Source organism: Pelobates fuscus, chromosome 5 (assembly GCF_036172605.1).
Source record: "Pelobates fuscus isolate aPelFus1 chromosome 5, aPelFus1.pri, whole genome shotgun sequence".
In the NCBI taxonomy this organism is placed as follows: Eukaryota; Metazoa; Chordata; class Amphibia; order Anura; family Pelobatidae; genus Pelobates; species Pelobates fuscus.
The window spans coordinates 72,030,477-72,048,421 of record NC_086321.1 but is presented as its reverse complement, the minus strand read 5'-3'; the positions used below and the strand labels follow the sequence as shown (position 1 = coordinate 72,048,421).

The following is a 17,945-nucleotide window of genomic DNA, read 5'->3' as shown; positions in this document are numbered from 1 at the left end:
GAACTGTCTCCTCTTCCATCGAGATCTCGGAGTCGCTCGAGTCTCGTGGTTTGTCATGTTCCATGTCCGATCGGGCCTGCTGCTGCGGCCTACTGAATGACAGTCGTATGTCTGCATGGTTCTGTCCCCCTATTTGTGCCGTTTTTCGGTGCTTTCTGCCCATGTCTCTTGGAGGGGTGTTCCGAGTCGGTAAACGGTAGGTTTTATAGCCACTTTGCGGTAATTATCATCCGATTATTAGTCTCTGGAGCAGGAGCTCTGCAAACGTGCGACCGTTCACCAGCTCGGCTAGCCACGCCCCCCGTGTTTTAAGTTTTTTAATAAAGATATTTGCTCAACCACTTCAGTTAAAACATGTTTAAGAAAAACATGTTATTGTTTTAGCTAAATAAAACAATTGAAGTTGTATTAGTGATTAACCTGTTCTACAAAAATCAGTTATGATATAGCGGTTTTACTAATCTGACAGCTTGTTTTATATATGAAATCTTCATCTGGTTGCAAATATTAAAGATTATAACTACCAGCAAGAATGAGTCTTTTAGAAATTAAAAATCTGCATTTACAAATTGCATTTAAAAACCACTTAAATTTAGTCAAATCCACCCTGGTTGTTTCTCACATATGGTGTGTTTGAAAGTTAGTGACCAAGTACAAATGGGCTTTAGTGCTAGATTTTTCAGTAATATTAAAATAACTGACAATTTAGGTTTTTACCGAAATAATAGATTGCAAGAAATATTCTGTTGACCTCTATGTACTTGGCAGTTATGTTCAAAATGGTATTCTTATTTTCCAAGTTAAACCGAAATTATTATTGTTCAGCTGTGTTATATTGCATACATTTGACTAATGAAACCATGTTAAAAAATAAAATAAACTTTTAGCACTGTTTGCTGTCATAAGTTCTACCTGATTCCTCAGATATGTTGACTCATATTGACAAATTGGGGTTATTTTGCATGCTGTGTTTGGCTTTATGGATATCCCGAATCTCTATTTGAAGAGCAGGCTCAGGTTGTGGTAATTTGGTGGTTAGTAACCAAATTTTGCGTTTGTACTGCTTTTAGTCCACATCACCAAATTTGGTCACATGTTCTGTTTCTGTTCAAAAATTAAGAATTAAAAAGCAACTCTATAACATGTAGGAATGGTGCATGTTCTTTGTGCATATCATATGCAATTTAAAGCTCTAAGAATCTAACTCGTAAGGAAGGCTATTTAAAGGAACACTATATGGTCAGCAACACAAACGTGTATTCGTGACTCTGTGGTGTTAATTAGCCCCCCTTAAATTTAGTCAAAACTTGCCTTATTTCCAGCGCCGCGCTGCTCCACCCCTGATTCATCTCATAGGCTGACACAATTGATCATAGAAAAGCATTGGGTTGGCTGAGAGTCAATTTTAATGATCTCAGCCAAGGGGGTGGGGGCTGAACCAAACACTACCCTGGCCACTGAGCATCTCCTCATTGAGATGCATTGAATCAATGCATCTCTAACAGGAAAATTTTGCATCTCTATGCAGAGCGTTGGAGACTGAACATCAGTGCACAGCCCCACAAAGCACCTCTAGTGGCCTCCTGACGAGTAGCCACTAGAGGTATTCGTAGGCTATAATCTAAACAATACCTATTCTATGAAAATGCCTGCAGTGACAGGCCATAGGCAACAGAAGAACTACAATAAGCTGTAGTTGTCCTGGTGACTATAGTGTCCCTTTAAGAAAAGCTTTAGATGCAAAGAATAAAGGGTAATATAGATTAATACGAGTTAAAGAAGGCTGTGCTATTTCTGCTATCTACAGTTAACAAAACCAACAAAATGCTATGTGCCTGTTTGTATTTTTTTTCTTCCTGGTTTGTACCAGAGATGTGGCAGAGCCTTGCAGTAAGGGAAAAACAAAAAACAATAACCAGCAAACAGAATGGATTGCCATGTAGACTGATTAGCTGATACTTGCATAGAATCCTAGAATGTGATGGCAGATAACCATTCGGCCCATCTAGTCTGCCCAATTTTCTAAATACATTCATTAGCTTTTGGCCTTATCTTAAGTTTAGGATAGCCTTATACAGAGTGACTCTGATGTACTACTAACTGTTTGGCTTTCAGCCCGCCTCTAAATGACAGCACATAATTAGCATGTTTCATTCAGGTGTTTCACTTGTTTTTGATTTGCAAGCCTTTTACAATTTTTTTTTACAAAGCTAGAGGTTGAAATATAAACTCATTCATGTTTTACTTTATGGGATTCTGTACAGCTACAATAGCCCTTCCAGCTGTTGAATATCTTGTTTGAGATTTAATTTTAGCCTGCAGTTCCCTGTCCCGGTTTCTCGGTGATCGTGCAAACCGTTTAGCAATGGTTAATCCCCTTATCTGGGTCCCCAGCATGCCACCGGTGGTCCAGTGACGCGCTTCTGCTATGGTCATTGTATGAGCGTGTCAGCTGACCCCTCTTAATGCAATTCTGTACAACAAAAGTTGTACAGGATATAAACTAAACAGCCCCGAACTCTAGTTCAAAAAAAGTCTGACTTTGCTGTTGATCGCAACACTTACCAGCCTCTGCCATAAGCTCTGCTCATTCTATGCTGTTAACCAGCCAGTCACGATGCTCTCATAGCTTTTTATGGCCGTGCCAAGCTCATGCCATAAATTCCCCCAGAGTTCCTTTGAGCAGTAGTTCAGGTTGCAGCTCTCTACTTTAGAAAGTAGCATGCTAAATTTCTGTTAATAATACTTTTGATGTCTCTTGTATAGACTTACACAATCTCTACAGAGTTAAATGTCAGTGGCCATAACTATTGTTTAGTGCCATTCATGACTGTCACAGACATCAGCTTTGGAGCTACTGTTAAGTTCTTGCTTTCAGGCAGTACAGATGGTTTTCTCGGGTTGTGAGGATCCATGTGATACTTGCCAGGACTAAATGCCACATACCAAAGGCTAGTGGGAGAGCATACATTTTGACTCCTGATACGTTTCTTTAATAACCCTGTTTTACTCTCGTTATTTAACAGTCATAAGTCGTAATAGAATGTTTCCAGGAATGCTGGTTTTTGAAATTACCTGCTGATTTTTAAAAATTATAATTTTTATTAAATCTGAAATTGTGCTCAAACCATGTTGTTGCAAACTGACCTCATTCTTTTCTTCTTGGGTTAACAAGTTAACAGTATACATGTCCACTTGCAATTTTACCTGCACACCATATAAATAATTTCTATGCTACATGTATGGGTGACAAGGTCATTATAAGAAAGTTGCCACAGTTTTCCTAACCTGTATTTTTTTTTTCTTATCCCTTGTGACAGAGAACTGAAAGATAACTTGGGAAGTGATGATCCAGAAGGGGACATACCTGTCTTGCTGCAGGCCACTTTGGCCAGAAATCCCAATGTTTTCAGGGAGAAGAGCATGCAGAACAGATATGGAGTGCAAAGTGGTAAGGAGGCTTGAACAGTTTGTTGCCATTTTGACTCCTATACAACAATTACACATAATTTGATTGTTTCATATTTATTAAACATTCAACCTTACCTTGGCGTTTGCATTATTTCTTTGTAGTGGTGTCCAGGTATAACACAATATTATTTGGTATTCAGTAACATTCACATGCAGAAGTGATGTATTACAAACTTCTCTAGCATTTTATGTTTACGAAATGCCTTTAAGAATATTGTTGCTGGTATTATCTTTAGCTAATGAAGATTTGCTCTGCTCCTTGACTGTTTGATTTACATTAATTTCCATACTGAGGCTGGTGGCTAGTGCAGTCTGTGGGAGACAGTTATTTGCTTTTCTAACAGTTTTTTTTCCAAATGCTCATTTTTCACCCTATTTTCTTAGGCCCACAGGGACATACAGAACTTCATTATAACTATTACAATATTCTTGTCTGGCTCCTGACAGAACCAGTTATTAGTGGGACTGTCTAAGCACTATATCTAGTTGTAGTGGTTACGGTGCTCTTAAACTGAAATGACTTGCTCCCGGTTCTGAGCCACAATGATGATAATTAGCGTGACCTCAGCTCGCCATATTGCTAACCTGGAAGATGGGAATTTATTTGTTGTTTGCTGAAATATTTTGAATTCTTATGTTGTTTGTACATTTGCAAAGCAAATTGTACATTTAAGACTGTAATTCTTCCAGAATCCCAGTGTTTCACTAATATTTAAAGTAATTTTCTGGGCATTTACATAACGTACAGGGATACTCAAAGCACCATGATGGTCATTGTGCTTGGAGTCTGTATGTGCAGCATTTCGCTATGAAGCACTACATAAACGGTCGCCGACAGCTTCATTTGGGCATCATGTCAATTTTCTGTATATTTCTTTGAACAGAGGTATATTAATTGGCCAAGAGCAATCAGCATCTTGCTTCATTAGCTCTGCAGAAGTGGGGTGTCATAAGCCTGGTGCAAAAGAGACCCAGTGCCTGGCAGGTACCCAGGAAACAGGGCAAACTGTTGTAAAACTGCCCTATTACCAGGGAACGGTGCAAGCTGTAGTGTTTATGCTGGTTGGAGTAATCCTTTAAGTGCATTTGATTTTGGTACTAGTGTTGATTTTTCTCCTTTTCACATCTCAATAGTTTTGGTTAAAAGAAAAGGGTTGGGAACTCTCCAATACGTAACTTTAGCCAGTCCTCCTCTTTAACAAAACAACTTCTATATTAGACGTATTCTGAGTATGTACTCGGCGTAGCCAATGAGAGATGAGTGTGAGCTTAGTTGCGGATTTGTCTGTCACCCACAGCTAATCACTGTCAACTTATTATCTGTATAGTCTTTCAAAGCTGTGCTAATGGGAAAGGGAACAAATAAGAGGTCCGTGACTGGCTATGGGGTGGAGTGATATCAGAAGCTCAGCTCCTTAGTAGGTACTCAAAATACATATAGTAAGGAAACTGCTTTGTCGAAAGGAAGACAGGGTTATGAATGTGAAGAAAAATACTGCATCAGCGTGAGGCCAAAATCTGTCAAATGCATTTACTTCAACTTTTTCACACTTTGTTTTTCTTCTTACTCTTGCGTTATCGGAAATTATTTACTTGCTCCCATAATTTCAAAATAAAGCATAAAAAAAAATCTGTAATCTAGTGCTGGTTCCCACTCCCCGTTTGTCGTTGATCCTTTTCTTGTGAAATCCAATGAAATGCTTTTAATATGGAAGCATTTGATTAGGGGAAGAAGAGAGGAAGAGAAGTATAAAATGAGTCTGCATTAAGGACTATTGAAAAACTGTGAGGGCTCAAATGAAAGAGCGGAGGGAGATGTAGACTTTTCCTTGCAGGCACACTCTCAGCGTTGGGGAAATTTATTATGTCTTAGTCCAGCATGCAGTGCGTGCTGACAACAAACATAATTTGTGCATAGAATTAACAGTAGGTAGCCCAGAAAGTAGTGACATGTGCAGGAAGTGCAACTAGCGTCTGGCACATATATGCAGATTACTCTGAATGTGCTGCATTTAAAACTAAAACGCTGAACACACAGATTCCTACCTCGAGAAACTCTTTTAAACGCAAAAGTGGTCATGGTCATTAAAGTAACCTTTCATATTTTTGTGGTGCTCAGATTAGGAATGCAACGTCATTTTAAATAATGGTAAATCACTGTATACAGTGCTATCCTAAAAATGCTTCAATTAAACTGTAATTTCTCAGAATTTTTTTATCTTAAACTTGCTTATCCCTACATTTAGCATATATATTTGTCAGGTGTGAAAAATAAAATGTAGAATCCATACCTGTTTATCCTGCAAATGTATCTTAGCTACCTGTCTAGAATTGTTATTAGCTCTGTCATTTGCAGCGGACCTTTAGCAGAGTGAAAGCATACGCAGGAGAAATTAAATATTGGTGGATAGGTTACAGGATCTGTCGTTAGCTTAACTTGCCATTAGCAATTTGTAACTCAGGAGTGCTAACAGAAGTTCCTTAGGAGCTTCTGACTCTTCAACGTTAGTAGTGGAGACAAGGAGCAGCGGACCCCTCTGATACTATCCCCTAGTTTTGGGTCGAACCATATTTAAAGGGATACTGTAGTGCCAGGAATACAAAGCTGATCCATCTCCCCCTCCTTCGCGCCCCACCCGACCCCACCCCACCCGGGATATAGTTGAAAACCCTTTATTTATCTGATGTCCCTCGGCGCTGGGTCGAAGCTCTGCCCCCTCCTCCATCCCGCGATGAGCGGGGTCTAATGCGCATGCGGGACAAATGCTGCGTGCACATTAGACCTCCCCATAGGAAAGCATTGAATTAGTGCTTTCCTATGGGGACAAATTTGACGCTGGAGGTCCTCATGCAGAGCGGGAGGACGTCCAGCGTCAGATAACGGACCAAAAGTCTGTTACGGTTCTGGAAGCGCTCCCCGCCCCCTCAGTGGCTGTCTGGTAGACTGCCATTGAGGGCAGACTTAGAGCTGCAATGTAAACATTGCAATTTCTCAAGAAGTTCAATGTTTAATATTGCAGCACTAGGTGCAAAAGGGACACCGCACCCAGTTTTTCGACTCTGCAGTACATACTTTGCATTTTTCTTATCCTTAAGTGCACCAATCTTTTAGCTTACCTTGTCTGTTGTTTTTTTATTTTTTTATTTCATATATTTCACCATTTTTGGGGGTTTTGCTTGGATGGATGTGAATTTGAATTGTTATGTCCTTGTGGTTTTGGTTGCATATAGAGGAGAAAAAAAAAAAAAAAAATATATATATATATATATATATATATATATATATTCAACTTGGTTGGAATTGTTATGTAAACTGTTGCTGTAGACAATGAAACTTGTTATCCTTTTTTTAGGGATGATGATGCCTCAGTACAAACTTCCCCAGAATTCCATGCATGGCAGCCCTGCCTCTTCCAATTATCAACAAACAACCACTATCTCTCATAGCCCTTCCAGGTAACATAATTAAAGTTGTATTGTATTCTTATTTGCATTGCCATTTCTACAAACCCATCAGTCAAGAGTGTAAATTCAGAGTTTTATTTAGCATAGTGCTAACCTTAGAACCTAAGCCTTGCTCGCCCTTTGGAATGTACACATCATTTTTAGTTAGCAACATTAAATTGTTTACATTAGTGAATCTGCTACCTCTGACTCTGGGAAGGGATTCCTTAAGCAGTGTTAGAGATTGTTTCTGTTTTATCAGAATTGAGTATCTGCAAACTATCTGTATCCACTTGAAAGGTTGTGACCTGAAAGAGACTCCTTGATATATTGCTCTCTTGATAAATATAATATGCTAAATGTTAGGGATGCATTTACGATCAGGATTTTCACAAACATCAGAATTACCGTATATCAAATTGTAATGCATGACAAAATTTAAGAGAAACATCCACAATGTGAGTGGCTTTGTGTTGGAGCATTTCTATAGATTGGCTGTGTTTTGCCTTTTTGCAGGATCAATTTCAGTTGGCTACAATTCTATTTATGAGTTTAATGAATAATTGCGTAAATAGTTAATTTCAGTGAATTCATGCCTACTGTGCACAGTAACAAAGTTGTTTTTCCACCCTTATAATAAACAGTTTTAAAAAAAGGTGCAATAAATATTGTTTAAAAAAAATCAATACATCATTCAATGAAATCTTATTAGTTTTTCGAAATCGTTGTTAAGCACATAAAATAACAACAATTATGCAAACGCTTAGTAGATTTAGCCTTTAAAAACAAAGTTGTCAGGGTTCTTTACAGGGCTAATGTAAGAGATCTATACTATAGCCCTAGTGTTCAAAACATAGTGTGTATGCTGATGTGTACTATTGTCATTGCTGCTGCCCAGGGGTAGTGGGAGTTTGAGTGCAGGGTTTAATTTTGTATGTTTATGTTCAGTAATTAAAATCGAATTTTCCCTTTCAGTCGATTTGTGCCACCTCAAACTAGTTCTACAAACCGGTTTATTGGCCAACAAAATAGCCCTGTTCCTAGTCCATATGCTCCCCAAAGCCCTGCAGGATACATGCCATATGCCCACCCTGGAAGTTATACACAGCATCAACAAATGCAACAAGGTAATACATACGGTCACTTACTACAATGCTTCTCCCTGTTCTTCTTTACACTAATCTCTTACCACTGCAATATTGTATCATATGCTATGAATGACTTGGACGTAGACATAAGCTAAAGCAGCTTTATTTGGTAATACTTAAGCCCACTAGTCAACATGGTATTGTTTTGTTCCTGTCTAAGTTGTACTTTTATTTGAATTAAGAATTCTAAAGAATTAAACATAGACATATGGCTAAAACAAATTCCAACATTGCTGGGCTTAGGACCTGTTAATTGAAAAGACCTACTGGGAAATCTCTGAATAGATGTACCATACTGTATATATTTCCATATGCTAATTGCATCCCATTTGTGTTCTTCATCAATTTTTTTTTCTTTCTTTTGCTGCTCCCACGTGTTTTTTTTCTTCTTCCATATTTCAAACTGTACTTTCTAATACTGTATGTGCATACAATTAATGCACATGTAAACTACTCAGAACAGATTTTATGTTCATCTCTAGTTCTTGATATTGTTTTGTCATTTTTTGCAAGTGCAATTTTTCATGTTTGCTGTCAATTTCCCAATCCATGTGTGTACTCTTGCTGGGGGGAAATATTTAAATATTTTACCAGCTCATAACCGCATACATTTTGTAAATTAAGTCTCCTTGTGGTTCCTCACAATGTAAATTTAATGTTATCAGAAATTCCTTGCAATGGTTTTGTTAATGCTACGTTACATGGTCAAATTCGACATATGCAGAAATCCCTTAAACAAATTCCATCACTGTTCTGTGATTATCTACTTGATCACCACAGTATAGTGATAAAACCAATTGCAGTGAATACATTTTTAAAAATGTAAATGGATACTCTGGACACTGACAGAGTTAATATTTAACAATACATTTTACCTAGTAATTCAGATGCCCTGTGGTCTCATATTGTACGTAGCTGAGCAGAACGTGTCCTTATGCCACAGTTCCACATGCAATCCCAATATATTCCTGAAACAAAACTATAGTTGCTTGTAAAAAATCTTTATTTAAATACATTTTAACAGTCATCACTCTTTATTTCTTCCATGTGTAGCATCTGTCTCCAGTCCGATAGTTGCAGGTGGACTCAGAAATCTGCATGAAAATAAAGTCTCCGGTCAGCTGTCTGGTAACGCTGCAAACCACCATGCAGACAACTCTAGACATAGTACTAGTGATGATTATCTCCAGATGGTACATAGGTTGGGAAGTGAGGTATGGCCATAAATGATGCCTGCACTGAATATAAATGTGGGAACTGTTAATTTTGTGTATGACTGGCATGGCAATAAGAAAATTCACTTAATGCTTGCAAATTTGCCACATTCAAACATATAGCTGTGAACTTTAATTACTTTGTAACATGTTTAACCTCTTAAGGACACATGACATGTGTAAGATGTCATGATTCCCTTTTAAGGGGTTAAAGAAAATATGCTAATTTTATGAAAACATTTTAGACTTCCTTTTTTTTTTTTTTTATTTATTTTTGTGCGTTTGCAAGTCAAGAAAATCAATTACAGCATGTGCTCAAAGAGATATCATGTAACCTATTACATACTAGATCATCATTGTATGTTATAAAGTCGCACAGGTGCTTCGTCTACCCGTTTTTGTTTTGTTAGTCAGGCTAATCCTCCTCTTATCTGTATGGAAGAAGTACAGTAATATGTCTGGGAGGACTTGGGTACTAAGCTCAGTGTGCCATGCTGAACAATGTAGAGTGTCATGCTTTGCCTAGGGTGGTTGGGGGAGTTTAAACAATATGGCCTGTGGATGCCCGTGGCCTTGTGTGGACCCTTTGGTCGGTCCGAGTTTTCCAGGTGGGTTGCCTACCTCGTGGTGTGGAGGTATAGATTAGTTGGTTGAGACCCCGCTCTGTCTGCGGGGGGGGGGGGTTTACATAGGTCGTGTTGTAGGCAGTCCGCTTACGGAGCCAGGGTGGAGATAGTATCTCCTAATCTGAACTGTGTAAACATTAACGCTGGAGTAAATGTCAAACGTAATGAGAAGTCATGCATATAAAACTGGTGTAAATAATGGGCCTAAGAGGCCTTCAACTGGGAGTTGTAGTCCGCACGACAAAGTACATTATATAATGCTGTAGGGGTGAGTGTCCGCTCAACTCAAGTTTGCTGGTCCGTCGCCCTTAGTGCCGTTCTCCTGGGCGCAAAGGGAGTGACTTCTGCGAGATTCCACGGTGGGCAGGCACCTGTGTTTCACCGCTGGCGTTGGGATGCCTATCGATTGGAAGAAAGTTGGTGCCTCTGAAGCGTTCATTAGGAGGGTTGTCTTTCCGTCGTGTTCCACCATCAGTCTGTGGGGACCCTATTTGTAGGGGATAGAGTTCTCTCGTAGGTGCTGCGTAATGTGGCGGAAGGTTCTGCCCCACGTGAGGGTGTGTCTCGACAGGTCCCTGTACAGTGTCAGGCTTGCTCCTTCAAAAGTAATTGTGGGGGAACCCCGTGCTGCTCCAATAAGGGCCCCCCTGTCAGAGTCCCGAACCATTTTAAGTAGTGCATCCCTTGGGGCATCCTGTGGTGCCTTTGTGGCCTTAGGGAGTCGAAAGCAAGAGTCAATTCCAACCTGTTTAGCCTGTTTTGGGAGTAACAAAGTGGCTATCAGCCTTCTGCAGTAGTGAGGCAATTCCACATTATTGATAGTTTCAGGTACCCCTCTAATACGCACATTGCGCGCTTTTGTTTTATCTTCCATGCCTGCTAGCTGGGCTGCCAGTGTAGTGCACTGTTTCTGTAGGGATCCTAAAGTTGCGTCTGTGGCCGTTTGCGCCACCCTAGTGCTTCTAAGTGTCTCCTCCGCTGAGGCCACGCGGCCTGTAAGCGTGTTTATATCCCCTCTAACAAGTGCCATATCGGCGTCAAACATCGCCCTGATTTCCATCATCATAGCCTTTATATCGGCTTTCGTGGATGGTCGCCTAGGTTTGGTGGCTGCTGGGGCTTAGTTTGTACCTTAGACTGTGCAGGCACAGTGTCCGGTAGGCTGTCGTCGTCTGAGGACTGCGAGGTAAAGGCTTCTGCCGGCGTCATCTTGGCAGTCTCGTATCGCTGAGTCGGGCACATGAAAGCGCCTATATCTCTGCATCCGGAGCTCGGTTCCGCTCTATGCTTTTTTTTGCTTTTTTCCCCATGGTCCAGGGCATGCAAGGGGGACGTTTTCTCGGGACCCCGTTGCGGATTTAGCCTCCGTTTTAGCCGTATTATCGGGTCGGCCGTCGGAGCTGCGGTAAGCTGCGACTTTCTCGCTCAGGCGCTGGCTCCGCCCCAGACTTTTACTTTTAATACTGAATGAGATAAAATATATATGCTCTTTATAGGTCAAATTGTTTCCCTGATCCATTTGAAATTTGCATATGTATTGCATCATTTACACATTTTGAAGTTTTGTTTCAAAATGTTATTTTAAAGGAAGACCTTTTAATCAAACCTTATTTGTTTTGTTCTCTTTGGACACGGTAGTGCGGTCTACTATTTATTTAAATTGTTTGCATACACCCAGCATGCTTTTGTTTTTATTCTCATGAATTGACCCAATGTAATTCCTTTTCTCATGATATTCAGTCATCAGAAAAGCATTTCAGAAATTTGGTTCCCAAAATTAGAGATCACTAATCTAAGTACTGGCAAAATTTATCTTGTTCAGCCTGAACCATTGTTTAATTTGCTGCTTCAGGGAGTGAAGATCAACCAGTTGCTTTAAAACTTTTCTACTTGGCAAATTAATGTTCATTCACACCTAAGATATGTTTTTGTGTGTGCAATACAAGAATTCTTGAACACGCTGCATGATAACATTAAATGTTAAGTAATAGTTGTTTTTGACGACACATGCACACCTTTAGCCATTTGCATTTCTTGTTAATGTGACAGCCTTTCATTATGGACGGAAAAATATTCCCATATTCGCTTTCTCAAATACACTCCATTTTATAGTTGTGCTAAGATCTCCTATCATTGCTATCCCCCTACCTGTTGTCGTGCCAATTTACCCAGTCTAGTTTTGCAAAAGATTTGTTTGTGTGGTGAACTGCATAGTCACCAGCAGTATGTTATTATATAGCACTGTGTACAACCAGATGAGAGAAGGATAATTATGCAATCACTCCTGTGTAAGTATTTTTTTGGTAATATTTAAAACACTTTACTCTGTTTTTAGGATAGTGATTCTTCGATTAGAAATGCTGCCTCCTTTTCCCTGCGCTCTCCACAGTCCGTGTGCTCTCCAGCGGGCAGCGAAGGGACTCCAAAAGGTACAGTTCTGGTTCAAATGTCTCATATATGAAACAGCTGTGTTAAAAAACAAAACAAAAAAAACAGAACAAATGAATTTAATTGTTTTACACACACAATCGGCAGACTATGTAGGTGATTTTATTGGCTGCATAAATAGAAATGATTCACAAAAAGGGGTTCCACTGTTGCAGTACTTTCTGATCTGGCCCATCTGTCAGAGCAGAATTAGACTTGTCTGTTATTCGCAGCTGGTTTTATCAGCACTAAAGACATTGATTGGTTCCTTTTCTTTTGATAAGAAAGCAAACACCATTTTCTCCAGCAAGCTTTGTTTTATTTTGCCCTTCTTGGAGGCAAGAACTTTATGGTTAAAGGAAAATTATTAAATTGCATATATTTCCAAGGTTGCTTTTGGATTGGTGTAGTAATGTGTAGTAAACCACCAATGAAAAAACTCTTAACGTACTATGCTAGGGAACTTCATCATGTTTATAGAAAAACACCACTGCCACTTTGGTTTTTATACTTTGAGCAATGACTGCGTGTCTAAAGTTACAATATACTGTCCCCTTTTAATACAAGTAAAATTGCTGTGCTTTTATAGAAACAAAAGACACAATATTCTTTAACCAATGACTACTACTAAAGAAAACCAGAAACCTACACCGAATGCAAAATTAGGTGCATGGTCATGGTACTGTTTTTACCACTGCAATTATTTAGATTATCGGCATCTGATAATTTTCCTTTAACCCTCTGCAAGATTTTTTTTTCTTCTTTTTTTTTCTGAGAAAATTGGTAGGCCAGTTTTGCATAAAGACCAAAAGCATCTCCAAAATGTGGATGACCTTTTCTTAGTGGCACATCTACCAGGATCATGAGTTGAGCTGCATCAGTCACTGGCTTAAGCACTGAGGGCTAACCGGAAAGGATTTATGCATGTTAGAAACAAAACTACTGTGGACTCAATGACTCAACAGGCCTACGATCAACACTGGCTATGGCGAATATTGGGATGCATTTCAAATTCAACACTAAATGCAGCACGACAGACTTAACTAGTGGACAACTTGCCATTTAAAATCATGGTCTGATGAGACTGTGCAGAATCTACTTGTCAACAGAGAGCCGATGGTTACAGTGAATGAAATCCTGTGGGAGAGGAAATATAATTCGTCATTGTTCTTCGCCTTACTAGCTCTACATGGAGTTTACCAATTACATTATCTTTCTTCCCTATCATCCTGAACTTCAAAGAAGTGAATTGCGTCAATTTGTCAATGCAGCAAAATTCATTTAATAAAGGATGGTCATATCCCTATTTGCTTATGTTGCAGAGGTTAACCTGGCTCACACGTGGCTTTGTCTGTATAGCTTCAGCAAGTTTCTCCTCCATGTAATATAAATTTGTTACACCCAAGGCAATGTGAAACTTGCTTCTGTGTTTTCGTATTTCATTCCACTTGTCTTAATTGAAAATCTTTCAACCCAACAAAGGTGAAGCTTCACCATTTCCGTTGTATTTTTTTGTGTGTGATAGTTATTTATATTGTTCAGACATGCTTTTAGTGTATCAGTAACAAGCAGGTTTTAATATAGGTATTGTTCCTCTAAAATTTAATAAGTCTGTTATTTATTTTTAAATCAGCCTTAATTACTTAGTTTTCTTTTATATGAAGAATCATTTTCTGCTCAGATCTCCATGTTTTGGGAGGTCGTTTTGGGTATACCAAAGTTGGCTGGTAATTCTCCTATTGGTTAGTAGAATGCTGAGAAGGTTTATTTTATTTTTTTAGCTGCTGGAATAAATATTCATAAAAAAGTAGTACTTTGTAGGCTGATATGTGACCTTGTTATTTAAGGGTGTAACATTGTGTACAGCATGTGTTTATTACATATGGAATAGACAGTGTAGTTGTAACCAATATCAATGAGATTGATAATGGATCGACTCCCAGAGGCTTTATTTTTTTTTATATTCTTATATCCTTGGTTGTTCAAAATTCCATTTGGATTTTTCTTTGCCACTTGATGACTTCATCTTGAAGACTGGAATGGATGGTCCAAAATAGTGGATGCCTTGTTTTCACTGCAGATCAGCTTTGCTTAACATTTTCATAGCTGAAAACTCACTCTTAATTCAGTGGTAACTTCTTCTTGGACCATTTAGGGTCAGCTGACAAATGCTTTGTTTCGCTTGTTACTTTCTACAAATGATTAACTTTTACGAGAAATATCACCTCACCTCACCTCCCCCCTCCCCCCCCCCCCCCCAAATATAATTAAAAGCTTCCATGCTTTAGATGTAATATCAGAATTGGTATGCAGTTTTTCTTTTCAGTTGGTTCAAATATTTCCAACCATTATGGTTCCATTGACCTGAAAAGAGCATATGCTTGATAGCTTGTAGACCACTAATTAAAGAACATTGTTCTTGTCATTACACATCCTTGTGTTGTCCAATTCCACACATCCCTTATATACAGCAAAATGGCCTAAAAAAAACAAAAAATGTATCAGTTGCCTAAAACTTTACCTCTCCTAACACTTACTGTTCATATAGCAGCATTCCAGGATTGTTACATGTATTATATGTAACTAAATACATATTGCAGACTGATGGGCATGGCTTGCTAGAGCAGATATACTTCCATGTAAAGCTTACTACTGGCTATAGTTTTCTTCAGGAACACATGGCTCGGGTGCCTGGTGACCGGAATTCATCCAATAAAAGCAAAAATACATAGTGCTCATTTATATTTTACAAAATTGTTTCATGTTCAGACTCCAACTAGAATACCTGCCAGAGGTCATGTTATTTATATAAAGATCACTTTTATTATTAATTGAAGGAATCCTGCTCTTTTTGTAACTTCAAGCCTCATAATTTCCTCTTAATTTTTATTTCTTGAACAATCAACAAACAGTCTTCCTTTCCACCGAAGCGGTCAGCTTATGGATGTTTTCAGTTTTGTTTATTCAGATCCTTTTGGAGATTCAGTGTTTGCTTTTAAAGACATTGGTTTCTGAAGAGGCTTTAACTTACCGAATTGTTTCTTCTATTATCTAATATTATGTCAGCTCCTCATGCCTTCCTAACTAGTAGTCATATCTCCTTTTAAATACCAAGTTCAGCTTTCAAGTTCACTAGGCCTAAATCATTTTCTGGACAATGTTATCTTGGTGAAAGAATCTCCAATTGCCCTTAAAATTTTCATTTTCCCTCCTTACCATTGAGGTTGTCTTCGGTCATTCAACTAATTCTACACTGACAGGTCTCTGAAAGGGACATTTTAGTGATTGCAGAATTAGATTTTTGCAAGCCAGTGCTGCTGGTGCAGTACGCTGTTTTCTCTAGTGTCCTCATTATTCTCCGCCTACTCCTGGCTTTTATAATGTACGCTGTACTTATTCCAGTTGAGGAGGACAAGTAAAGAGCCAGATTCCTTAAAGTTCTGCTTCCAGCTGTGAGTAACAGACAACCCATTAATTTTGCACTGACAATATTAATATAGAACATGATTTATAGTAATTGAAAGTACTTTCTTCCTACATATCTTTTTAGTCCCCCATTATAATGTCATGTTTTTGTTCCATTTTATTTAAAATTTATATGTAGTTTAATAATCAGTGCTGGATATGGACAGAGCATAGTATTGCGGAAAATATTAAAATATGGTTGCTTTTAGAATCACCTGACATAAAATACTTCTATATTACAGCAATAAATAATATAGTACACAGAGATGTCAAACAATGAGTGTATTCTTTTACAAATACTAGTAGATCGTCTTGACTTTGGAAATTAATAAATTCTGCTTGGCCATGTAACTCTAAAGATTATGAGATTTTGCACAGAGCATGATTCCCTTCTCCATTTATTCTTTATGTAGGATCAAGACCATTAATCCTACCGACGACTCCTTCCTATGCTTCTCCCCGAGATGCTCATCCTGACATACTGCTGGATTCCCCAGACAGAAAACAGAAGAAACAAAAAAAGTTAAAATTAAGTAAAGACGAAAAGGAGCAGAGTGAAAAGTCAGCCATGTATGACATCATTAGCTCTCCCTCAAAGGACTCCACTAAGCTTACCTTAAGACTCTCACGTGTCAGATCTTCTGAAATGGACCAGCAAGGTGACCTTCTCCCCAGTATGGAGGACAGCAGTGTGTCAGAGGGAGATTCCTCGTTCAATATACAGTATCCTGGGCACACGTCAAAAACACCAATAACTCCACACGACATAAGTCGCCCGTTAAATGCTGCTGCTTGCTTTCAGGAGCAGACTGATTTCCTTCACGTGCAACAAGTGCCCGTCCTACAGCCCAACACATCAGCAGCTGCAAAACCGCCTCAACCTCCTGTGGCTCAGTCACAGCCCCAACAAACAGGAAGCATAACGCCATACGACGAAGTGGAACTGGATGCACTGGCAGAGATCGAGAGGATAGAACGTGAATCTGCCATTGAGAGGGAGCGTTCTTCTAAAGAAGTTCAGGACAAAGGTAATATTGTTTAACTCTTCCAGGGTCAAACAATTCAAGGATTTTGGAGTGTTATTTCTGTGTTTGAGAGCCATGCACAAAATAGGGTTATGCCTACAAACTTATCCACACCTGGCTCTATAAAAATAGCTTTACAACCGAGAATGAGCAGAAAACAAAGCTTTCTGCAAGCAGCTGGTTTGTCCAGTTATACAGGAGGTGTTTTGAAAGTGGTGTTTCAATAGCATGAGTTTCCCAATGTAGATGGTTTGAGGAGGATTTGGGATTAGGGACATAAAGGAGATGTACTATTTTAACATTGCCTAAAACGACAGTGGAAAAAAACAGCATAGATTTCTTGGTCGCCTATGTCTGGAACTTTTTTTTTATATATAATATGTCTTAGAATATGCTAATGTTGTATACTTTTCAGTAAATCTTAAGAATATATCCTTTACGTTTCAGTGCAATTTCTCATTACATGTCCTAACGTAGTCAAAACATGTTTTGATGTTTTTATTGGTGTGTGTTATTATCCTCGGCTAGTAATAGAGTTAAGTCTGTTGCAGAAGTTATTATTTTATGAACTTATGATTTTATATTTGCTCTGCTATTTGTATGTTTTACTGGTTCAGAATTTTTCTGCTTCTGGGTTTGATTTCTTTTGTGTAAATCCTTTAAAATACTTTTAATACTTCATATATGGATAAAATCTAGACTGGGACACCGTGGGGAAATACACCAAGACGTTGATGCTTATGTGTTTCTTGCCTCAATGGCACTTCATCAGAGACACAAAGTATATTAAGTTTCAGTGAATAAAGATGACCACATGCTCAGCACGGTGAAATGGGAGCTCTACAGCTCAACATAACAAATTGTAGGTTTTAAGCAAACATGTGCTGGACTTGTGTCCCTAACTCCATGGACAAGGGTCCATACTATCAATGGAAGTTGGCAAGAATTACAGGGCTTATGAATAGCTAAATCACACCAATAGGCTAAAAAAGCCAGAGAATAAATTAGTGTTAACTCCTATTAATCATTAACAAACTGACCGGAGATTTTCAGGTCAAAAGAATTCAATGTTGAAGTCACTAAAGAGGAGCATTACTTCACACACACAAATTGGAACAAATCAGA

The 17,945-nt window shown here is 38.7% G+C and overlaps 1 protein-coding gene across 3 annotated transcripts in view; it reads left to right on the top strand.

Moving 5' to 3' along the window:
* The window catches only part of NIPBL (NIPBL cohesin loading factor), a 115,565-nt gene that overhangs the window by 49,663 nt on the left and 47,957 nt on the right, over positions 1-17,945 (top strand). For all 3 annotated transcript variants that reach the window (XM_063453980.1, XM_063453981.1, XM_063453982.1), the window contains exons 4-9: positions 3,321-3,451; positions 6,825-6,927; positions 7,891-8,042; positions 9,117-9,277; positions 12,239-12,332; positions 16,209-16,823. In XM_063453980.1, coding sequence (XP_063310050.1) covers positions 3,321-3,451; positions 6,825-6,927; positions 7,891-8,042; positions 9,117-9,277; positions 12,239-12,332; positions 16,209-16,823 — 1,256 coding nt within the window. The remainder of the gene's footprint in view (positions 1-3,320; positions 3,452-6,824; positions 6,928-7,890; positions 8,043-9,116; positions 9,278-12,238; positions 12,333-16,208; positions 16,824-17,945) is intronic.